A 26,023-nucleotide genomic window follows, 5' to 3' on the forward strand; every position below is an offset into this window, starting at 1 on the left:
GTGCTGTCAAATATCCAGATGAGTCTGACAAGTTCCATTCTTGGCCTTGCATTATTGTCCCTGTCCTGTGCAAGGGTTTGACTTGTGTTCATTTGTGTTTTCTCACTTATAAAAGGACCCAAGTCTACATTAGCACTATTTCTGTTGCTGGACAGTTCTCCATCAACCAATAATGACCCAATTTGTCTGTTCCAGGCAGCTTCTTGTCTCCTCCCAGGTCTGGGGCTTGGCTGATGTTTAAGGGGAAGGTGTTTCACATTCAGAGAGACACATCCTGGCTGCTTTCTGCCCTGGTCTTAACACTGCTCCTGCAGCTTTCTGCTTTAATGTGCAGGAGTGAGAAGGCCCTCTGTTTTTCCAAAATCAGCTCCATTCTCAGCAGAGATGGGGACCTTGTGATTGGAAGCTTTATCCCTCTGTATTCAGTGAGAGTGAGTAGTTTTACAAGAGCAGAAGTTTTTACAAGTCAGCCCAACAAGGACTGCAGGAGTTATCAGTAAGTACCTTTCTGTATGAAGGAGTTAATTTTAGTTTGACTTTTCAAAGTTTTCACTCTTTAAAGAAATGGGAAACAGGGAAGACTCAGTTTCTCTACCTAGTGATACTCCTTCCTTCCCCTCCCCTGCAAAGCTTTTGGTTTTTTTGCACATCAATTTCCATCTCTCTGATTGCTTTACAAATCTGAAGATAGAGAATGTTTGTTTCCTCTCTTTTTCTTTATATATCACTGCCTCTTCTGTTTTCCTCTGGCTTTGTTTCTGCCTTTCTACGTGTCTCTGTCTCTGTCCGTTTGTGTGTCTCTGCCTGTCTCTATATACATACATGCATGTATATGTGTATATACCTATATATAGTTTACATGTATACATATATATGTATGTATTTGTCTCTGTCTTTCTTTCTTGTACATCTTTATTCCACAGGGGTCATGTCCCTGAGAAGTTCCAGAGATGAGATGCTAGCATTGTTGTAATTTATTCCTCCACATTCCAGATTCTGACCTCGAGTACCCATAATGACACTATAGATATATGTCTTTGGGTTCCAGACTAGCGAACACTAACATGACTGGTTAGGCTTCAGCTGGGAACTGGGGGATTATCAGTTTTGCATTTCTTGGAATGATAGGGTTATGTTCAGACACCAGCTAGAGTAAACACGAATCCTTAGGGATATAAAAACCTGATGATGAAATGCCTGTTATATCTAGAGCTATGCAAAGTCCTCTAATTTCCCCGTGACTGATGAGGTTCTCCTGGGCTCAAAGCAGGAGACAAATTGGAATTGGACATTACTTCCAGAATTTTATTGGGCTATAGGAACATTGTTCTCATCGTCAGGTCAAAATGGAATGTGTCTGGGCTCTACTCCTGCTGCATTTTGATGAGTAAATACAGGAAGTCTTTGTCTAGTGGTGCAGCCTCAGATGTCATTATCTGTGAATCTGCACATCCTAGACTGGGATGGAAACGGTTGGATCCAGACTTGAACACACACACACACACACACACACACACACACACACACACACACACACACACACACACCTCCTCTGCAGTATTTCATTCCGAAGAGCTTCACTGTAAGGTGGATGAATTAAAAGATCATACATTATTGTGGGGTAGATTTATGGGATTTATAGGATTTATATGGAAATATTTATATTCCATATTTATATGGAAAAAGACAAATGGTTCTTCTCAGATGGGTATTCTCACGTCTTCTTCTGGATCTTGGTTTGTCTGTACATCTCTCTCTGTCTTTCCCTCATTATTGATGTACCTTCTCTGCATTTCTCTGTGTATTTCTCTGTTTGAATTTATGCCCCTCTCCCCCTTTTTCCCTAAGGAAACAAATTCTGCTACTTAGAGCAAAAAAATTCTGAGTTAAAATCTTTCTCAGATATTTACTAGGTATGCGATGCACGGTAAAGCACTTAGTCTCTCTGTTCCTCTCTGTGGAAAGTAACCGCACCTACTTCCCAGGATTCTGGTGAGGATCAAATTATATCATGCATTTAAAACCCTTTGAAAGCCTTAAAGCACTGTCTGAATGTTGACTCTTATATTCTTACTCATTTATATTTCCCAAATATTTCAAGATGTTCAGTGTCCTTATCTGTTCCTTCATTAGTCTCCACCTGGTAGGGTTGATGATGGTCGTCTTTAGAAGGGGAAAATGTTCCTGGTCTCTGTGCAGTTTAGACCAAGGTGCTCCTGTGAATGAAATTTCCTTTTCTATTTTGCCTTTGATCAACTTTCCTTGAGAGCCAGGGTCCTGGATGGAAACAGGTGCAGTGCCTCATTCTAATTTCAGAGAATATGAGTGACCTAGAAAGAAATCATTCAATTCAGCTGGCATTTATGAACACCTATGTGTGTCATATCCTGTGTTACAATCTGGGGACACAAGGATAAGAATGGGATAGTCCTTGACCTCAAGGTTCTTGTGGTCTAATGGAGACAGAAACATATCCATATATAAATATAAACAGACTATAACCAAAATGAATACTAAGTGTGGAGGGCAGTAACTGTGGAGAGAACCAAGAAAGAGTGTGTTAGGGGTGTGCCTTGGGGCTTGGCGAACAGCTGATTAAAAAATATATAGAACGAATGGACACAGCATCTCAAATTCTCAGAGACCTGGTGGACAATTTCTCATGGGGTAAAAAGGTTTGCTTGTTGCAGGTAAAGTCGTTTTGGATGTGAAATCAAGAAAGAATGGGGAAGAAAGAATGGGGAGGTTACTCCCTCCCTGAAAGTTGCCCTGTTGTCTTTAAAAGTGGGAGCCTACCGAGAAACGTTGCCGCATTGTAAATCTTTCAGAGTATATTGGCATAAATAGGAGAGCCCTTTGCTGTGGGTTTTCTGCTTAAAATTAGTTAGAAGTGGCAGTCCTTAAGTGACTTTGACTTTCTTATCTTCTATATCTTTAAAAGCAAAGAGAAAACAGAAGGGAGAAAGTAATGAAAGCCAAGATAAGGTTTTGGTCTTAGAATGAAGATACATTTATTAGGATTCCAATTTCTACCTCTTCTCCCCGTTTTTGCAGTTACTTCTTCCCAGAGATGATGATAATGAGATTTATCAATAGTTCACCTGTACATAGTGTCCATAGTGCTTACAAAGGGCCACATCATGTCTACTCTTCCTGTAATGTGTTTTACAATTATTATCTTATTTGATCCTCACAACTACCCTGCCAGAGTACTGCTATTATTTTTATCATTTCGCATTTGAGGAAACTGAGAGAAATAGAACTTAAATGACCCACCTAGGGTCATACAACTAGTAAGACTCTAGGATGAGAGTCCCACTCATGTCTTTAAGATTTGTGGCCTGTAGCTGTCCCACCCAGCTACCTATTCCCTTATACCCATTTCATGAGTTCCTTGAGAGCAGGAAAGAAACAAGCACTTATTCAGTGTGTAAATGTATCTAGCATTGTCCTATACTCTTTTCAAATATTACCTCATTTAATCCCCACAACAGCCTTGGAGATGATTATTATCCCCGTTTTTACAGATGAGGAGACTGAAGCAGGATGAGGTTGAAGTGATTTACCCAAGGTCTGAGGATGGATTTAAACTCAACATCCTAGGCCGTACAATATATTCATTCAGGTAGTCACCAGGATTTTTTACCTACTACCACACTTTGCATATGCTAGATGTTTAATAAATGCCTTCCCCCCTACTCATCATTCCTACATTTTTTTGCTATGTGAACCTTTCCCTTACTACCTTGTATTAAAACCATATTAAAGGCAATACTGATATTATCTAACTCATCATATTTGTGCAATATTTATTAGTTGAAAAAATGAGTGAATTTGGCAGCCAGGTTCAAACTAGGAGGTCAAAGCAAATAGCCATAAAAATCATAGGAATCACATGAGGGGAGCAGTACAGGAATGAGGGAGCCTGTTATTAATAATCGGCTCGGGGCAGAAAAGTACAACAGTGGATAGAGGGACAGATCTCAAGTCAGGGGATGTCTTTAAACCCGCTTTCAGACATTTACCGACTGTGTGATCCTGAGACAAACCAATCTATTTGCCTCAGTTTTCCATTTGGAAATGGGGATAATAGTAACACATATCTCCCAGGGCTATAGTGAGGATTAAATGAGAAAATAATTGTAAGTTGCTGAAGACAGTGCCTGTCACCACGTAAATGTCAGTTACTATTATTGTTGCTGTTATTGTAAACACAAAGTGGGCTGGAATGCTTAGTTTTGACTTTCACATAACTGAAAAAGCTTTCCTTCTGAAATGAATTCTCTTTTCATACTTTATTAAGAGTTTCTGATTCTCTCCCCCTCAGATGGCTGCATAAAAACTACCAGCAGGTCTTGACCATAAGGTTTGCTGTGGAGGAGATCAACAGGGACCCTGTTCTGCTGCCCAACATTTCTCTAGGATTCCAGATCTACAATGCCTACCACAGTGATGAGAGGACCTTGGAGAGCTCCCTGAAGTGGTTGACAGGAGGGGGTCAGATAGTCCCTAACTTCAGCTGCAGAGGGCAGGACAAATCTGTGGCTGTCATTGGAGGAGCCACGTCAGCTCTGTCTGTCCAGATGGGGACTCTGCTTGAGCTCTACAAGTTACCACAGGTGTGTGATATTAGGACTTTAAAACCTCTTGGATTTATCAAAGAGTAGATTACTACGGCAATTAACTACAGCGTCTTATGTACATAAACTATCCACTGATCAACCACTCTATTTCTTAGCCAGTAGCAAACAGATTTGATGTTAGCTGCTTTGTAATACAGTTTTAGATCTGCTGCAACAAAGTCACTTTCCTTTGCCTCTCTTTTCATTAATTCCCTTGATATTTTGGGTGTTTTGTTCTTCCAGATGAATTGATATTATTGTGTTCTAGCTCTAGAAAATAATTATCCGGTAGTTTGATATGGCACTGAATAGGTAAATTAATTTAGGTAAGTTTTCATTTTTACTGTATTATCTCAGTTTATCCATGAGCAACTTATATTTTTCCAATTACTTAGACCTGACTTTACTTGCGTGAAAGTGTTTTGTAACTCTGCTCATATAGTTCTTAAGTTTGTCTTGGCATGCAGATGCCCAAATATTTCATATTTTCTATAGTTATCTTAAAAGGAATTCCTCTACCTCTTGCTGCTGGGCTTTGTTAGTAATATATCAAAATTGTGATGATTTACATGAGCTCATTTCTTTAAAAAAGTAGCTAATTAATTTGTTTGTGTAATATATGTGTAAATAATATCGTTCAAATACTGTTCAAGTGTTTTCAGGTTATTCAAAAAATCTTCCCACTCATAACTTCTTATGGAACAGTAGTATTCCATTACATTCATATAACATAACTCAATTTGTTCAGCTGTTCCCCAATTGATGGGCTTCCCCTCAATTTCCCATTGATCTCTTCACTTCTTATAGTACAGTAACTTTCCATCACAATCATATGCCACAACTTACCCTTTATGTTTTACTTCTCTATGTACCTTTCATGGTGATTTTCATTTTGTCTGCAGAGGAAATCTGGAGAGACTGGAAATTTCTGATATACTCTGCAGTGTTCCCAGAATACATTCCCAAATTGATTTTCAACATAACTTTTACATATGAAAAAGCTGTATGGTTTATACTTTTGGTGTCAACAAATATGTGCAACACAAACATGATTTAAGTTGGGTTTTTTTTCTTTTCAGTGAAAATACTGCCCCCACATAACAAAAATCTAACTATTTTAATATAGCCCCTAATTCTGGGCCAAGAAAATGTATATTTTAGTATATTGGGGAAGGAGGGAGAACACCTTCTAGTTGAAGCTGTGATAACTGAAGATTCAGAGAAATGTTTCTTTACCAAACAAATGACTAAATGAGAAGTATAACAATGGAGATCTGGATTGGTTAAAATTCCTTTGTAACAAGGAGTGTATTCTCAAAACCACTATATTTATCCACATACGGAAAGGACAGTTTGAAGAGAGGTTGTGAACTCCCACAATTCTATCATTGCAACCATATTCATCGAATTTAACATTTCCCATGGTTTTCCTCTTGTCCAGCTCAGCTTTGGCCCTTTTGATCCTATCCTCAGTGACAAGATCCAATATCCTTCTCTCTACCAGATGGCTCCCAGAAACTCCTCTTTGCCTAGAGGTATTGCCCAGTTATTGGTACATTTTAAGTGGACCTGGGTAGGTCTGGTGACCACAGATGATCTCAGGGGTGAAGAATTCCTTCAGGAAGTGACTGGGGTGATGGCAAAGCATGATGTCTGTGTGTCCTTCACAGAGAAGGTTCCTGTCAGTGAGAGGCGACATGAAGAATCAGAGCTGTATTTTATGCCCAGAATTGTTGGATATTCAACTAGGGTAGTTATGATTCATGGTGATACAGATTCACTAATGATTCTCAGATATTCACATTTGCCATTTGTTCCAACATCTAAGGTCTGGATCACCACTTCTCACTGGGACATCACCATGAGACCCTATTATGCTGACAATTATGCTTTTGGTGGAGCCCTCACATTTACATACATGACCAGCGAGATTCCTGGTTTTAAGTCTTTTCTCAGGATGGTGAACCCTGATAAATACCCAGAGGACATTGTGCTCAAGGACTTCTGGTTGTCAGTTTTCTGGTGTCAGAATGAATTTAAAAAGCTGCAGCTAGAGCAATGTGCAAGAAACGCTACCTTGGAGGCTTTGCCTATATTCCTTTTTGACATGACCATGTCTGGCCTGAGTTACACCATCTACAATGCAGTGTATGCTGTGCCCTGGGCCCTTCAGGAAAAGCTTTTGAAGAAATCAGAGATTGCCTCTGAGGAGGCTGGAGAGAGCTGGGTGCCTCATCCTTGGGAGGTAAGTTTCCTTTAGGAACTGGTTCTGTCCATTGCTGATATTTGATATTTTGACCATGGAACTTATGGAAGGGCTTTCTCTCACAGAATTTCTGATGTCCACAAGTGATCTGACTAGGGCAGCATAAAGTGGAGCAGCCACAAAACTCAAGATATGGAAATTACGTTTTTCTCCATTTGATTTATGTTGGTTTGAGCCTTGGAGGACTTTCTGGGCCCATTGTTAATATACATGTAGTCATCTAAAGTTGTGGAATTTTCCTCCAGATGCAACATTACTTTGCTGTTTTAAATTGCCTCATCGATCTTATACTTGTGAAGATGACTTTCTGAACCCATGATACAGTTTACTTTTTATCTTTATTACATTTCCTTTTGTTTAACTCAAATTTCTCCTTTTCCTTTCTAGGATGGAATTGAAAACCAATTTTGCATTTAAAGCCCTTCAATATCACCCGAAAGTTTTCAGGCTTCTTACATCTTAAACCTCACTATCAAGTACTTGAAGGATGAGTAACAGTGTCCTTCTTATAGATCTTCACACACAATATTCCATCTCCCTACTAAAAATATTTTTATTAGTTGTCAGGAATGTCTGATAATTTCTTTCTCCTCCTTTTCATCTTCGGTCTTCTTTGGCTTCCTTCAAGTCCAAACTAAGATTTCATGTTTTATGGGAAGCCTTTCCCCATCCTTGTTAATTCTACTACCTTTCTTCTCCTGATTATCTCCATTCCCCTCATTTTATAACATTTTATACATACATATTTGCATGTTGTCTCCCCTCTCCCAAACTGTGAGCTCTTTCAGGGAAGGAAGTGTCTTTTGCTTTGCTAAGTAAAAACATTTAGCAGTTTCTGACATTTAGTAAGTGCTTGATCAATGCTTGTTGACCAGCACATTGACTGAGTTGAACTATTCTTTAACCTTCTAGGATTTTTTGGGATCTTGTCTCGATCATGATAAATTTGGGTGGCCCCCAAGTGTTCTGTCCTCAGCTCTCTTCTCTTTTCTCCAATGATTCTTCACTTGGTCATCTCAATAAATCCTATGGTTTCAATGATCATCTCTACCCCAATGATTCCTGAATGTTTTAGCCAGCCCTAATCGATTTGTCCCATGTGAAATTTATCATAAAAGTAAAGAGAGAAAATCATCTGAGCAAGATAATAGTTTATAAGTAGGTTTCCAAAGGTACTAATAAAGAATGGGTTAAATGTCACTGCTTCTGGTCAAAAGACCCTGAATTTAAGATCTAAAGCATTTTTATACAAATAGAAGAAAGAAGAGAACAAAAATCATACAATTGGTTATTGGGTAGGCAACATCGTGGGGCTTGAGAATCATTGGTTACATAAAAGGAAGTGGGCATAGCTCACATGTTAGATAGAGATGACTTCTGCTTGTCTAAGGAATGCTTTTGTAAATCTATGAGTCACAGCTGCATCCTGAGGTCACTGATAGTGACCCAGGTTTACTGACAAACTGATGGCTAGGAGATTAGTTAAGATGATCTTTAAGATCAGTTAATCCAGTTTCTCAAGGATAAATATCTTGCAGAAAATGTGGAGATAATGTTTTTTAGAATATTAATAAGAGTTTTACTGTAACTAAATTTGATTATGGCAAAACAAGAATATACATTAATACATGTAGCTTTTCATTTTAACAAAAGGATACACTGAGACAAATCTCCAAGCAAGATAGCATTTACTGGAAGATCCACTCTGCCTCTCAATAAAAGAGTTTATGGCTTGCCTCCACTTATGCCAAAAATTCCAAGCAAGAAAATTTTGTTATTTTGGTTTCAGAGAGTACAGAACAAAAATGAAACAGGATAGATGATATCATGGGAGTGAAGCAACATCACTGGATGAAGAGCTGAGGTACAGGGAACAACACAACAGGTTGAAAGTTCGGTATTGGGAGCCAATAATGGATGCCTTACTTCTCTCATGAGAATAAAAATTGTTAATTTTTTGAATGTAAGTTCAAGATGGTGGTTTAGACTTCGAGACAGCAAACCACACATTCTTAAAGGATAGTTTGGTTCTGCAAAGATATCATACCCGGCTCACTTGCTTTCATCCACATTCCCCAAGGCCACTTAAATTCCCTGAGGCAAGAAGAGATAGATTTTTAAAGTTAATCCATCGTAGTACAGCTGGACTCTGAACTAAATTCAGAGAAAAATAACTGTGACTTAAGCAATTACAGAACAAAAGCAGTTACAGAACAAAATCAATTGCTTGTAAATGGAAGAAATAAATAAAGGATGTGAGATCATTCTTGATCTTGCATATATATGCACCATAAACATAAAGTACCTAAATACAAGTATAGCATTCACGATATCTTGTTTTAATCTTAAAAACAATTTAATGGCCCCCCCTGGCCAATATTATCCCCCTTTTTTCTTTCTCTAGGGTGTACTAAACTGAAGCTTCACAATATAATGATAATCACTATAGTAACGTTGTTAGGAAATCTTAACACTTGGGCTGAAGTTGGACTCTCTGATATAATTTACATTCACATGTATTTCTAGATAATCCCTGGCATAACTGACAAGGGAAAGTTCAGCTTATCAGAAATATTTGGGGACAGAAACAAAAAAAGTATACTACAGCTCCTATCGGGAGACATGTACCAGAAGAAAAAGTTGGAAAAACAGCAGACCTTTTTAAAAAATTTTTTCTCAGTTCTTGGAAAAAGTGACCTTTTACTTTGTGTTCCTGTCCTGCCAATGCTTTGTAACTCAGTTCTTGATATATGCACTTTATTCATCATGCAAATTTTATTCAAAATCTCCCAGTTTCAACTTGCTCAATGGTTTTAAACAGGGTCCTGGTGGGGTAGGCATATTACTTAGTCAATTCAGAGTCTACCTGACTTTGACCCTGATTTTGGGTGGAGAGTATAGTCATTACACGCTTTGGAAAGAAATGAGGTAATTAAATTACTGAAAAGCTATTTTGCAGAATTAGAAAAAATAATAAAATGCATCTGTAAAAATCAGAATAAGAAAAGAACTAATAAAAATAAGAGAAGGAAGTTTAGCAGTACTAGATCTTAAACTGTGTTACATGGTAGTAATAATCAAATTAAGAAATAAAAACAAAAATCAATGGAATGGAGGAGACATACAGTAGTGGTAAATAAATATAGTAATCTTTTATTTGACAACTGTAAAGAAAATATTTTAAGAGAAGAATTCAATATTCTGTCAAAAAATTGTTGCAATGGCTGAAAGCAGTATGGCTGAAGGAGGGCATATGGATAGACAAATGTCTTGCACTATTTACCAGCACCTCTGTCAGATTATACAGGTCTTACTTCCAGGAGTGCCCTAACCTCAGACACCAAGAAATGACAGATCTCTCTTCCCTTTCAGCTCCACTCCTTTCTCAAGGTCCTTCAATTTAACAACAGTGCTGGTGATCAGGTGTTTATGGATGAGGAAAGAAGCTCTGAGGCTCAATATGACATTAGGAACTATATGTCGCTTCCTAATGGAACTGAACTCCTGGTGAAAGTGGGCGAATTTATCCCCAAGTCTCCATCTGGTCAAGATTTCCCAATATGTGAGGCAGCCATGAAGTGGGAATGGTTAGGTTCAAAGGTCAGATTATTTACATGTCAATTTATATATTCAGTCATACGAACAGGTCTCACTCTAGTTACCTTGCTTTCAAAATCCACTTTTGGATGAAAATGGGAAAAATAAGCAATCAGGTATGTGTTTCAAAACAACAATATTTAGCCTCATAAGAGAAGATGAATGCATTTTAAAGATCAACTTGTCTATCCCTTTATTTGACAGAAAAGAAAACTGAGGTCTGGAAAGCTTTGCATTGACTCAAGGCCTTCTGACTCCAAAGCCATTGCTCTTATCTACTTCCCCATTTACTTCCCTGTGTCTTCACAAATGATGGTGAATCTTCCACTGAGATCAAATGAGTTAAAATAAAATTCAATTCGGCTGATAGCCAAAGTTTTCTTCTACAGAATGAAACTTTTTGCCAAATATCTAAATGTTCTCTAATAGGTTGTTTCTCCATAGCACTCTAGCTCTTATAAATATCTGAAGATTTTCCTCCCAACTGATTCTCCCACTGTTGAGTTAGTGTCTCTAGAGGGAGTCTACAATCTCGCTATTGGGAATCCAGGGGTAACCTAGAGGAGGTGTGGTGATGTCTTCACTATGAGTTGCTTCAAGGTCCAATTTTTGGATATTTTCTCCAATATAAATTATCAGGGATAAGTACTCCAGTATTGTTTGACTTACTAGCACCAATTAGCTTTAACAAATGTATATTTTCTGAGATGATATGAAAAAATAAAAACTATAAACATTTCTCCCTACTCTACACTTTGGAACACATTCTCCCTTATACCAACTGCACACACACATATATGTATATGTACACATACATATACACACGTATGTATGTATGTATATATATATCCCAAATTTTAAATAGTTTGGAAAATAATTAAATCTGTTAAGTAGATTTCCAAATTCAGCATCATTAGTCGACAAATCATTGCCTCTTCTACGATTGGACTTGGTCTTGTTTCTCAGGGTTGTGTTTGCTTTATGTCTGGTAAAATATGCTGGTATACACTCACATCACTGGATTTATAATGGCTCACTCTCCCAACCTTGTAAAACTCACACTTTCCAAGATTTCTTCATCTAAAAGTAAGACAGAAGAAACACAAAGAAGCCAAATATAGGAACCTGGAGTTACTGATGATATGTTGGCTTTGGGACCAAGCCTTCAACCACCAAGAGTTTTACAGCATGTCTCTCAATCAGATAGAAAAAAGCCTATGTTAATTACCGTCTTTTGAACGTATTATCAGTTCTGGCTCACTAGCCAATCAAATAGCACCTTATTTTCACATTACGGGGGAGTGCAAATATTGAGTATATAAAGGGATGTTGGTAATGGAAAGAAAACATTTTCATTATACAATATCACCCCTTTTTGGAAGCAAGTACCCCAGCCTCTTCCACGTGGACTGCCCACAGGCAAAGCACAGTACTGGTCTCAGTGACCAGGTCCCTATTCACTCCCATCCTACAAGATTATGGCCTTTGCATACTAAAATGTTATGTAATTTTGGATGATTGCCAACTTTTCATTTAGTAACTTGGATCATTAGCAATACAATGATCCACAGTATATTAGCAGTACAAGATGTAAGTATTCTAAGATTATACAATCCAAAATTCTAATTTCATAAGTGATAAAATTCAAGCCCCCAGAGGTCAAGAGTTTCAGTCAACGTTCCACAACTGATGACAGGGATGACAGGACTAGAAAGGATATCCCTCGAAAATTCTATTAGGGTGTAATCATCAAAGTGGTTTTAGAGGAGACACTTTCTTGATCTGCATCATCCATCATAAATATCCCCTTAGTAACTGATGTTCTGTCCATTCTCCTGTTAATGGCTTAGATTCCACATTCTGTGTGCAGTGAGAGCAGTCACCCAGGATACAGGAAAACAACTAAGGAGGAACAGCCTGTGTGCTGCTTCACCTGTTCCCTGTGCCCAGAGGGAGAGATTTCCACTGAAACTGGTAAGTGTCTATGGGGGCTTACAACAATGTGGTGTTGAGCTTTCTGAGTCGTATACAACCCACTGTAACATCACTGCTCAAGTAGTACGATATTAATTGCAAAGTTTGGTTATTGTTCTTTGTTTTAAAAGAGGACCAAAATAACGTCACTGTTTCAGAGTCAAGTTACAACGTGTTCCACTGTGGCTGCTCAAACCAGGATGAGCTCCTAATTGTCTACCACGGGATGAGCACAAATAGTCCATTTGAACATTCAAGGTGGATTCTCTAAACTTATGGATCTCACATTACTTTAGAGCTACTTCTATTCTACTTTACTCATAGAACGGGGTGTAAGGTGTGTTCAGGGAGGAACAGTACCAGTACCTTTGGTGTGATGGCTGCGGAGTCCTTTTCGGGGCTCTTCCACCTTTGGTGTCCACCTGTTCCACCTAACTCAATTACAACAAATGGAAGTTTTGAACGCTGTGGATAAGTTCACTTACCTTGGTAGTGTACTTTCCAGGGATGTATACATTAACAATGAGGTTGATGCACGAATTGCCAGAGCTAGCCGAGAGTTTGAGAGGCTCCGAAGAAAAGTTTGGGAGAGAAGAGATATTAGACTGACTACCAAATTGAAGGTCTACAGAGCCGTTGTGCTGACCTCATTGTTGTATGCCTGACACATGGACAGTCTACCACCACCATGCCAGGAAACTGAATCACTTCCATTTTAACTGTCTTAGGAAGATTCTGAGGATCACCTGGCAGGATAAGATACCAGACACTGAAGTTCTTTCTCAAGCTGAACTGCCAAGTACTCAAACTATGCTTCAGAGAGCACAATTCCCTATGAGCTGGCCACGTTGCTCGAATGCCAAATGTACATTTGCCAAAAAGACTTTTATGGAGAACTTGCATGGGGCAGGCTATCACATGGTGGCCAGCAGAAACGATACAAGGACACTCTCAAGGTCTGTCTCAAGAACTCTGGATTTGACTGTGCAACATGGGAGACACTGGCACAGGACCCCTCAGCATGGTGCGCCCACGTGAGAAAAGATGCTGTGCTCTTTGAGCAAAGCAGAATTGAGACAGCACAAAGTAAATACAGGATGCGCAAATTTGGAATATTCTCCCCAAATATTCACACGGACCATCTGTGGCCAAACTGTGGTAGAGCATTCTGAGTTCATATTGGTCTGATCAGCCACAGTCGAACACACTGACATTACACTTTGCAGTGGTGATTTCATTTTGGTCCTCTTGGAAGACGAAGGACAACAACCAACTCATAGAACACAGAACCTTCCTTGATGATGGCACACCATGCTGGGCAGTCCTATGCCACTGTGTCTCATATCACTCAATCAGTTCCAAAGTTCTTTGCAGAGATCTCTAGACTGTCCTTGTATTGCTTCTTCTGACCACCATGTGAGAATGTGCCTTTTGTGGTTTCTTTTTAAAACAGTCTTTTAGGCAAACGTATGTTTGACATTTCAACAATGTGGTCAGTCAATTGGGGTTACACCCTTTGCAGTAAAATTTGAATGCTTGGTCGTTTAGCTCAGAAAGTACATTAATGTCTAGTACTTTATTCTGTTATGTAGTTGTCAAAATCTTCATTAAGACAATTCAAATGGAAGAAATTTAATTTATTAGTTTGATATTTGTGTACCATCCATGTTTCACACACATAAAACGATGAGATTAGCACAATAGCTCTGTAGACCTGCAGTTTGGTAATCAGTCAAATACTTATTTTCTCCCACACTTTGCTTTGGAGTACCTAAAATACTGAGGTAACTCGGAAAATGGTTGTATCATTCTCATTATCAATTTATGCATCCCTGGAAAGTATATTGTCAAGATAAGTGAACTTCTCCACTATATTCAAATCTTCTCCCTATGCTGTACCTCATGGTTCCAGATATGGATGGTGTGGTGCTGGCTGATGGAACATCTGTGTTTTCTTGCTTTTAATTGTTATGTCAAAATTAATACAAGCAGTGGAGAAATGATGAATACTTTGCTGCATCTCAACTTCAGAGGCTTCTTTGAGTTTGCGATCATCTGTAAACAACAAAATCATGTACCAACTGACCCTCTACTTTAGTCTTGACTTATTGCCTTTGCAAATTAAATGATTTACTATCAATGTGTAATTGAACTAGATGCCATGTTCATCCTCATTGAGGCCATCAGACAATATTGCTGAAAATAGTATACTAAAAATATCAGAGCAATCATACAGCCTTGTTTCACTTCACTGGTTACTAGGAAAGCACAAGACCGTCATTCAGAACCCAGAACCCAGGCAAGCATGCAATCATGAAACTGATATTCAATACTGATGAATTTCTCTGGGCAACTAAATTTTGACATAATTTCCCAGAAACTCTCATGAGTTCCTGTGTCAAGGACCTTAGATCAATGAATGTTGTGTACAGAGCTCTGTTCTGTTCCTGGCATTTCTCCTGGAATTGTGAGGCAGCAAACACCATATTGACCATTCTTTGGCCCTTTCTGAAACCAATCTGGCTCTCAGATTGATGACCATCTTCCAAGTGAAAGATGTTCCTATTAAGTAGGATTCTGGCAAGAATCTTGCCAGCAATAACTGAGAGAGACACTCCCCGCTGTGATTGTCACGGCATAATCTATTTCCTACACCTTTATACAGACGGACAACAGAGGCATCTTTGAACTCCTGGCGAATAACCTTTTCTTGCCATAATAGCCAGAAATTTTTAGTCAGATAGTGTATGAGCGATGGACCCCTCACCTTGTAAATTTCTGCTGGCATAGGATCTGTACCAGGTGCCTTGCCATAGAAGGGAAACCTAATGGCATTCAAAACCTCTTCCTCAGTTGTAAATTTGGCTAGAGAGAGATTGACTTCAACATGAGGTAAAAGATCGATGACTTCAGTGTGGATTAATGAAGGTCTGTAGAGAACAGACTGAAAACATTAAGAACACTGAAAATATTGAGTCTAAATCTCCAAAGTCTTATCCTTATCACTAATCAATGTGACTCCATCGTCACCAAGTAGTTGAAATGCACCGTATGCTTTGACCCATAAATAGCCTGGAGGGCCTTATAAAAGCTCTTTGAGTTATTACTCTTAGTAAAATTGATTTTCATCTCCTTACTGAGCAAAGAATCCTCCATTTCTCTAAACTTCACTTTTACTTTATTTCTGATGGAATTAAATGCTGCCTTCTAAGAGACCAGTGACATATCCTGCTTGTAAACCCTGTGGAGTTCTCAAATTTTCATTCAGCAGCTTCTAAATTTTGCCATCCTTTCACTTTTTTTGAATGAATAAAGAGTATTAAGATATATTTGCCAAGCACTTTGTAAACATTGGGGATATAAATTTGAAACAATTCATTTATTTTTCACTTTAAAAAAATAATTATTTTATTTTAGTTTTCAACATTGAATTTTACAAGATTTTGAGTTCTAAATTTCTTCCCTTCCCTCCCCAAGATGGCATGCAATCTGATATCATCTATTCATATAGAATCATATTAAACCTATTTCCACATTAGTCATGTGAAAGAAGAATTAGAAAACAAGTGGAAAACCACAAGAAGGAAACAAAAGAACATCAAAGGAGAAAACTGTGTGCTTTTACCTACATTCAGACTCCATAGTTCTTTCTCTGGATGTGGACAACATTTTCCATCATGAGTCTTTTGGAATTGTCTTAGATCATTGCATTGCTGAGAATAGCTAAGTCTATCAAAGTTGGTCATTGCACTATGTGTGTATAATGTCTGGTCTGTCTGCTCATCATTTCTTATGGAACAGTATTATCCCATTACATTCACATACCACAACTTGTTCAGCCATTCCCCAATTGATGGGCATCCCCTTGATTTCCAGTTCTTGGCCATCACAAGATGAGTTGTTATAATTTTTTTTTTGTACATGTGGGTCCTTTCCCTTTTTAATGATCTCTTTGGGATACAGACCTAATAATGAATTGTTGGATCATAGGATATGCAAAGTTTTATAGCCCTTCTGGCATAGTTCCAAATTATTCTCCAGAATGGTTGTATCAGTTCACAACTCCACTGACAATGCATTAGTGTTCTAATTTTCCTACATCTTCTCCAACATCTATTATTTTCTTGTTTTGTAATGTTAGCTAATCTTGTAGGTGTGATGTAGTACCTCAGAATTCTGTTAATCTGCATTTACTTAATCAATAGTGAGTTAGAACATTTCTATATGAATATAGCTTTAGTTTCTCCCTTTTTAAATTGCCTGTTCCTTTCCTTTAAGATTTAACATTTTTTTATAAATTTGACTCTTTATATATTTTAGAAATGATGACTTTATCAGAAACACTGGCAGTAAAAATTGTTTCCAAGCTTTCTGCTTCCCTTCTAATGTTAGTTGCATTGGCTTTGTGCAAAACCTTTTTAGTTAAATGTAACCAAAATTATACATTTTGCATTTCGTAATATTCTCTACTTATAGTTTGATTATAAATTTTCCCGTCCTCCATAGATATGGCAGATAAACTGTCCCTTACTCTCTTAATTTCAGGGTAGTATCACCCTTTATGTGTAAATAATTTACCCATTTTGACCTTATCTTGGTATAGGGTGTAAGATGTTGGTCTATACCCAGTTTTGCCACACTTTCTAGTTTTGCTATCAGTTTTTGTCAAATGGTGAGTGAGTTCTTATCTCAGAAGCTGGAGTCTTTAGCTTTATCAAACAGTCGATTGCTATAGTCATTGATGAGTTACTGTGTCTTGTGTACTTAAACTATTTCACTGATCCACCATTCTATTTCTTAGCCAGTAGCAGACAGTTTTAATAATTGATGCTTTGCAATACAGTTTTAGATCTGGTATGACTGGGTCACCTGATAGAATTAGAGCGTATTTTTTAGGGTTAGGGTTAGACTTGCATTACTTTTCATTAATTACCTTGATATTCTGGACCTTTTATTCTTCCAGATGAATTTTATTATTATTTGTTCTAGCTCTATAAAATAATTTTTTGTTCTTTTATTGATATGGCACTGAAGAAGTAATTGATTTAGGTATAATTGTCATTCTTATTATATTAATTCAGCCTATCTATGAGCAACTGACGTTTGGTTTTGTTTTGTTTACAGTTATTTAGATTTGACTTTATTTGTGTGAAAAATAACATAATTCTGTTCATATTGTTTCCAGGTTTGTCTGGGCAAGTAGTATCCCAAATATTTTATATTGTCAACAGCTACTTTAAATGGAATTTCTCTTTCTATCTCTTGCTGTTGGACTTTGCTAGTAATATATGAAAATTCTGATGTTTTACAAGGGTTTATTTTGTCTCCTGCAACTTTGCTGAAGTAGTTAATGATTTCAAGTAGTTTGCGACTTGACTCTCTAGGATTCTCTACGTATACCATCATATCATCTGCAAAGAGTGATAGTTTGTTTCTTAATCTCCTATCCTTCAATTTCTTTTTCTTCTCAGTGCTAAAGCTAACATTTCTAGACAATATTGAATAACTGTGGTGATGATGGACATCCTTGTTTCACCCCTGATCTTATAGGAAATTCATCTACCTTAACCCTATTACATATAATTCTTGCTAGTGGTTTTAGGTAGATACTACTTATCATTTTAAGGAAAATTCCATTGAGAACTATGTTCTCTAGTGTTTTTAATAGGAATGGGTGTGGTATTTTTCAAAAGGTTTTCCTGCATCCATTGGCATGATCATATGATTTCTGTTAATTTTATTTTTGATATGGTCAATTACGCTGATAGTTTTTCTAGTATTGAACCAGCCATGCATTCTTGGTACTAATTCCACCTGGTCATATTGTATTATCCTTGTGATAAGTTGCTGTAATCTCTATGCTAATTTATTTAAATTTTTTACTTCAATGATCACAAGGAAAATGGGTCTATAATTTTCGTTTTCTGTTTTGGCTCTTCCTGGTAAAAGGTAAAAGCACCATATTTTTTGTCATAGAAATAATTTGGGAAGACTATTTATTCACCTGTTTTTTCAATTACTTTATATAGAACTGGAATTAATTGCATTTTCAACATTCGGTACAATTCATTTGTAAACCCATCTGACCCTGGAGATTTTCCCTGCACTGATGGATTTTCAGATTTTTTTTATTAATTTGTTCAGTTTCTTTCTTTTCAGTTATTTAAGTATTTTGTTTTCCCCTTCTATTAATCCTGGCAATTTATATTTTTGTAAATATTCATCCATTTCTCTCATGTTGTCAGATTTATCGGCATGCAGATGGACAAAATAAATCCTAGTTATTGTTTTAATTTCTTCTTCATTGCTGTTGATTTCACCCTTTTCATTTTTGATACTGGTAATTTGAATTTCTTCTTTATTTTTAATCAAATTAACCAGTGGTTTAACTATTTTATTTTTTTAAATAAAACCAGCTCTTCATTTTATTCATTAGTTGAATAAATTTCTTAATTTCAATTTTATTAATCCTTTGATTTTCAGAATTTCTAATCTGGTATTTAATTGGAGATTTTTAATTTGTTCTTTTCCTTGCCTCTTTTTTTTAGTTTTATGCCCAATTTATTTACTACTCTTTCTCTATTTTATTCATGTAAACATTTAAAGATTCAAACTTTCCTCTAAGAACTGTTTTGCCTGAATCCCATAACTTTTGGTATTTTGTCTCATTATTGTCATTTTTTGGATGAAATTATTTTTTTATGATTTCTTGTTTGACCCACTCATTCTTTAAGACTGAATTATTTGTTTTCCAATTAATTTTTATTCTATCTTTCCATGGCCTTTTAGTACATGTAATTTTTAATGCATCATGATCTCAAAAGGATGAATTTAATATTTCTACCTTTCTGCATTGGATTGTGAGGTTTTTATGCCTGAGCACATGGTTGTTTTTCGTGTAAGGGCCATGTATTACGGAGAAAAAGGCATATTCCTTTCTATGCCTATTCAGTTTTCTCCAGAGGTCTATCATATCTACTTTTTCTAAAACTCTATTCTCCAGGCATTCATTTGTCAGTCTTGTGGTGGTATTTGGATGTGATATCCACTGAATTCTCTTGCAGCAAGCACTGTTCATCTTTTAGGTCCCCTGCATTTCATGTTATCACATAAATGGGCCCATATTTTATATACTAGTGGTGTGTGAAATTATCTTTCAGAAGTTTTGGTATCCTTTTTGTCTATTTTGACTCAAAAGAGATTCCCACCTGCCAAGATATGCAAGTTGGGTAAAACAGACAATTTTTAGGCCACTTTTCCTAGTCCCTTCCATACACAAGAAGGTGAGCAATCCAGTCTTTAAAATTCTCCTCAGACACCCAGGGGAATGTCAAATCCTACTGCTGCTTCCAGTGAGGTGCCTCTAGGGCCTGGGCTGCCTGTGCAAGGTTGTGACTATGGCTCTCAGTGTACACACACTTACCTCTTCAGCACTTACTGTCATCACAGGACTTTGAGTGAGGTAAATATTGTGAAATAGCATGGATTTAATAATTTCATTAACGAGAATGACAGTATTGAGACAACATATCAATACCTATGGGACACTGCAAAAGCAAAGATTAGAGGAAAATTCCCATCTCTAAATGAATAAAATAGAGAAAGAGCAGCCTAATGAATTCAAAATGTTTCTGAGGTACAGGGGCCTTTGTCCCGCGGTTCTTGTGCTTAGAACTTGAGGCTTTATGTGTTGCAGCCTCTGGTTCTTTCAGCTAGAAGCTAGAATGCTGCAGCTTACCTGGTGCTTAGCTGGCTGGTGTGCCAAAGTAGAGGCCAGGTGAAGTCTTTCTGAGTTTCCTTGGAGTTACCCTAGACCTTGGTACTTCAGGTGTGGGGCAGGGGTGGTCTGGCCATATGAGGTATCTCCTGAGCTGGAGCACAAGCAGGCTCAGTGGTTGACAAACTGCTATCTGCACCAGTGTGATCCCTATTCCCTTGGCTGTACTAGGGCACACCTAGGGTCCTGGTGCTGGCGCTTATGGGATCCACCCCTGGGGCCCAGGATCTTCTCCCAGTTGACTGAGGTGGGGTTGACTGGCATAGCTCCAGTCTTGCACTGGTCCCCTTCAGCCACAGCAAGAGGAACCCCACTTTTCAATTTTCCTAACCTTTTGAGGTAAGAGATTGTTTACTCCTAAGTCTGATCCCACTATTACAGCATTTTTCCTGGGGAAATATTCTCTGGGTTTTTCAAGGTCAACAAGGGGAGGGGGAGAGCACTTACAGATCTTTACACCATCTTGGCTCCCAGAAGTGGCAGCATTACCCCAAGTCCTACAACTAGCTGACGGAGGACATTTTGCTCCAGTAAATGACTCCTGATCAGAAGCTGTTGTCCAGGAGGCTTCTGACAAAGACCAAGAGGATACCCCGCTGGGCAGAGGGCATCTTTCCTGATAATGCAGCCATTTGGTGTACATCCTCCTGGATTCTATCGTGGACCATGATTGCTTTCACCTGGGACAGTAACCATGCCTGACTGATGGTGGTGGAGGAAACATGTGTTTACTGTGTGAACCCTGAGAAGAATGGATGGACTAGAATCTGGGGAGGCCTGGTTCTACTCCAATTGGTCTCGGATCTCTAGAGCTGTATAGGAATTTGACCTAGCTAGATTCAAAAGTAATGTGACCAAGACCATGCAAGGCTTTGAGTACATCTTGGCCAAACTGCAAGGTGAAGCTCCTTCTAAGACACTTGTTGAAACAGATAAGGAAGCATCTGAGAAGGCGAAGGAAACTGTTCTGACAACTACCAAGAGTGCCAAGAACCTGGCCACCAAGGCAGCCACCAAGAAGCAGCAGCAACAACAGTAAAATTATGTTTAAAGGAGTCACCCTACTGCTTCCCCTGCCACAAAAAGGCCCTGCTGCCCTCCAAGATTAGCAGTATCCAAAGCTGAGAGCGTCTTGGGAAGACCTGGCATTGGGCCAAGAACCTCAGCCCCTGAGTAGACTATCAACACAACGCAAGCCAACAGATAATGCAGCTCTTCTCCCATTACATGCCCTTTGTTTGAGTTGTAATTTATCATTAAAAATAAATTTTAAGAGAAAAAAAGACTAGAAAAAGAACTAATTAAGAATCCCCAGGTAAACACTAAATTGAATATCCTTAAAACTAAAGGTGAGATGAAAATAATTCAGAGTAAAAAAAAAACCCGATTGAATTAATAAATAAAACTAAGAGTTAGTTTTATGAAAAAAACTAATAAAATAGATAAATAATTGGTTAATTTGATTTTTAAAAAGATAGAAGAAAACCAAATCACTGGTATTAAAAAGGAAAAGAGTGAATATGTCACCAATGAAGATGAAATTGAAGCAATTATAAGGTGGGGTTTTTTTTGCCCAATTATACGCCAATAAATTTAATAATTTAAGTAAAATGGAAGAATATTTAGAAAAATATTAATTTCCTTGATTAAAAGAGAAAATAGATTATCTCAATTGTACTGGTTTTTTGTACTAACATTTTTATTAAGATTTTCAGTTCTAAATTATATCCCAATCTCTATCCCTCCCTCCCTTCTCTGCTCCCTTTCTAAAATGGTAGGCAACCAGATATAGGTTGTACATGTACAATTATATAAAACATTTTAGTCATTTTATATAAGAAGACAATTGAAATTTTAAAAACTGAAAGGAAGAAAGTGAAAATAGCATGCTTCTTTCTGTATTCAAAAAATGGCAGTCTTTCTCCAGAGGTAGATAGTATGCTTCATAATTATTTCTTTGGCATTGTTTTGGATCACTGTATTTCGGAAAATAGCTAAGTCACTCGCAGTTCTTCATTGAACAATATTGCTGCTACTGTGCCCAACATTCTCCTGGCTCTGTTCGCTTCTCCATGTATCAGTTCATGTAAGACTTTCTAGGTGTTTTCTGAAATCATCCTACTTGTCATTTCCTCTAGCAGAATGATAATCCATTACAGTTATATAAAGCAGCTTATTTAGGCAGTTTTGACTTCCAATTCTTGGCCAACATAAAAATAGATGAATAGACCTATCTTAAAAAAAGAAGTTGAATAGGTTACAAATGAGCTTCCTATGAGAAAAGCACCAGGACCATATGGATTTATGTGTATTATATCAAACATTAAAAGAAGTTAATTTGAATGCTAAGTAAATCATTTGGAAGAACAGGTAAAGAAGGAATTCTACCAAATTTAATTTATCAAAAAAAAATGATACTGATACCTAAACCAGGAAGAGTGAAAAATGGGAAACATAATTCTAGACTAATTTCACTAATGAATATGAATGCAAAAATCCTGAATAAAATGTTAGTTAAAAGATTAAAAATAATACATTACAAAGATTATACATTACACCCCAATGGGATTCATAACAGGAAAACAAGGACGGCTAACCTAAGGAAAACTACTTACATAACTGATTACATCAGTAATACAAGAAAAAAAACAATCATATGATTATATCAGTAGATTCGGAAAAAACCTTTTGATAAAATTCAACACTTATTTCTGTTAAAAAAATATGGAAATATTGGAATACATTGATTTTTCATTAAATCAATAAAACATATTTGTCTAAAACTATCAGCAAGCACATTTTAATGAGGATAAACAAGAAGCCTTCCCAGTAAGATCAGGTGTGAAACAAGGCTGCCTGCTTTCATCACTGTTATTCAATATTGTATTCAAAACCCTGGCAATAGAAATAAGAGGAAAAAAAGAAATTGAAGAAATCAGAATAGGGAATGTGGTGATAAAACTATGAATTTTTTACAGATGATATGACAATATTCTTGGAACATTCCAAAGACTCAACTAAAAAGTTAAGTGAAACACTTAACAATTTTATCAAAGTAGCAAGATATAATTTAAATCCACATAAGTCATTAGCATTCTTATGTGTCACAAACAAAACCCTGCAAGAAGATATAATAAAAGCAACTGCAAATAAAATAACTCTAGACCAAGGGTGGAAAACCCTCTAGGTCCTCAAATGTGACCCTCTGATTAAATTCAAACTTCACAGAACCAATCTCCTTAATAAAAGGATTTGCTCTGTCAAACACTGAGTCAGTCAAAAGGCCACACCCTAGGACATAGAAGGCCACATGTAGTCTCCAGGCCACAGGCTCCCCACCCCTGCTCTAGACAGTATAAAAAAACCTGGGAGTTCACCTGCCAAAACAAACCCAGGAATTATGTAAACAAAATTATAAAAACTTTTTATGCAAATATAATCAAACTTAAATAATTGCAGATTTTCATTACTTATGGATAAGCAGGGCCAATATAATAAAAATTAACTTAATTTATATATTCAATACCTTTACAATTAAATTTCTTAAAAAATGAATAGAAAGAGTAATAAAATTCACTTGGAAAAAAACAAGAAGTCACGAATATTTATGGAACTAATAAAAAAATTTAAAGGCAAAAAGTTTAAGAGCCAGATCTTAAACTGAGTTATAAGGCAATAATTACCAAAAGTGTCTGATACTGTCCAAGAGAAAGAAAGACAGATAATTGGAATAGAGGAGACATATAATTTACAACAACAAATAAACATAATAAGCTTGTATTTGAAAAGTATAAAGAATTTACACTTGAAAAGTGTAAAGACTTTGGAGATATGAATTCATTATTTGGTAAAAGTTGTTGAGAAAACTGGAAAACAGAATGGCAGAAACTAGACAAAGAAATAAATTAGATAAAAGGGAAAACGAGGCACAGATAAGTTTTTCCATGAATGCAGATCACTAAATTCATTATGGAATCCCTCAGGAATTAAGACTGGGGTTATTTTCACTTTTTTATTATTTAAGCATCTTAAAGTATTTTGTGACAGTGAATCTCATGTAACAAATTATCTCCTGAAATCTACCCAGGGCAAACAAATTCTAGACTATCTTGCTTGTTTAGGTCAAACACCATGTTAATCATAATACAAGTCACTACTAGCAAAATGATGCACTAATTAGAGACCAGAGAAGAGGCAGTAGAGCTTATTAAGCACATGCTAAAAGCCAGGCAAAATACTAAGTGCTTGGAATACATAGAAGGCCAAACTAGTTCTTGTGTTCAAGGTGTTCACCTTTTAATAGGGAATAGAGCATGTGAATAGTAAGGTAATGAGAAGATATATAGAGTAAATGGAAGTGACCATGCAGAGAGGAGGTCACTAGCAGTAGATCCTCCTGTACAAGACAGGATCTGACTGGATTCTCTCCCTCTCCAGATATGAACCTCTGTGAGAAGTGCTCAGAAGATGAATATCCAAATAAGAATAGAGATCACTGTTTTCCCAAGGTTGTGACCTTCCTACATCTTGAAGAGCCTTTGGGGATGACTCTGGCATTGATGGCTATTTCCTTCTCTCTCCTGACAACTCTGATTCTCTGGGTTTTTGTAAAGTTTCGAGACACTCCCATAGTCAAGGCCAACAACCGAACTCTCAGCTATACTCTCCTCATCTCCCTCACCTTCTGTTTCCTCTGCTCCTTGCTCTTTATTGACCGTCCCACTGCAGCCACCTACCTCCTCAGACAAACAACTTTTGGAGTTGTGTTCACTGTGGCTGTGTCCTCTATTTTGGCAAAAACCATTATGGTGGTTCTGGCCTTCAGGGTAACAAGACCAGGGAGTAGAGTCAGGATGTGGGTGCAGTCTAGAGTGTGTAACTCTGTTGTCCTCATCTGCTCTGGCATTCAAGTGATTCTCTGTGGCATCTGGCTGGGAACTTCTCCCCCCTTCCCAGATGTGGACCCACACTCTGAACCTGGTCACATCATCATTCAATGTAATGAGGGCTCTGATATTGCCTTCTACTGTGTCCTGGGCTACATGGGCTTCCTCTCCCTGGGGAGCTTTACTGTGGCTTTCCTGGCCAGAAGCCTGCCTGACACTTTCAATGAAGCCAAGTTCATAACGTTCAACATGTTAGTGTTCTGCAGTGTGTGGGTCTCCTTCCTCCCCACATACCAGAGCACCAAAGGGAAGGCCATGGTGATTGTAGAGACCTTCTCCATCCTGGCCTCAAGTACTGGGTTACTGGGCTGTATCTTTATTCCCAAATGTTATGTGATCCTGCTGAGGCCAGAAAGGAATACCCAGGAAGGGATAAAGAAAAAAGTAGGTTCCAAGGGCTGGTGCTATTCTAGGGCATTGTCCTACAATTCCTACCAGAGGCATAAAAAGTTTCAATAATAACCCACATCAGCATGTGATGCCTATGATTTGCCATCTCATTGACATTTGAATTTCAGCTGATTCTTTTTCCAGCTCCTCCTGTTGTCAGAGAACCCTGGTTTTGCTGGTAAATGTTTAACAAAGAGCTTCCTGAAAATTTGCCACAGGCTTTTTCACTTAATCTATATAATTACCTTTTTAGCATCACCTTTTCCATACTGATCTCTTCTTCAAGCACAACCTACACCTTCACCCTTGAATCAGTGAATCACTCTGTTATATCATCACTTAGAGGCCAGTGTTCTAACTTCTATACTGTTCTGTTCAGGACATTTTTATTAATGATTTGGATACATACATACTAGACATCTTTATCAATTTTGCAGATAATACAACCCTA

The 26,023-nt window shown here is 37.5% G+C and overlaps 1 protein-coding gene and 1 pseudogene across 1 annotated transcript; both read left to right on the top strand.

Moving 5' to 3' along the window:
- The first annotated feature begins 287 nt into the window (after window positions 1-287).
- On the top strand, window positions 288-25,641 carry LOC140502129 (vomeronasal type-2 receptor 26-like). Its single transcript, XM_072606478.1, has 6 exons — window positions 288-496; window positions 4,328-4,619; window positions 6,064-6,867; window positions 10,261-10,488; window positions 12,336-12,459; window positions 24,674-25,641. Exons 1-6 carry the CDS (start codon window positions 327-329, stop codon window positions 25,639-25,641), a joined length of 2,586 nt encoding a protein of 861 aa, XP_072462579.1. The 5' UTR covers window positions 288-326.
- On the top strand, window positions 13,451-21,282 carry LOC140498686 (PRELI domain-containing protein 1, mitochondrial-like; annotated as a pseudogene).
- Window positions 25,642-26,023: the final 382 nt, after the last annotated feature.

Source organism: Notamacropus eugenii, chromosome 4 (assembly GCF_028372415.1).
Source record: "Notamacropus eugenii isolate mMacEug1 chromosome 4, mMacEug1.pri_v2, whole genome shotgun sequence".
NCBI classification, from domain to species: Eukaryota; Metazoa; Chordata; class Mammalia; order Diprotodontia; family Macropodidae; genus Notamacropus; species Notamacropus eugenii.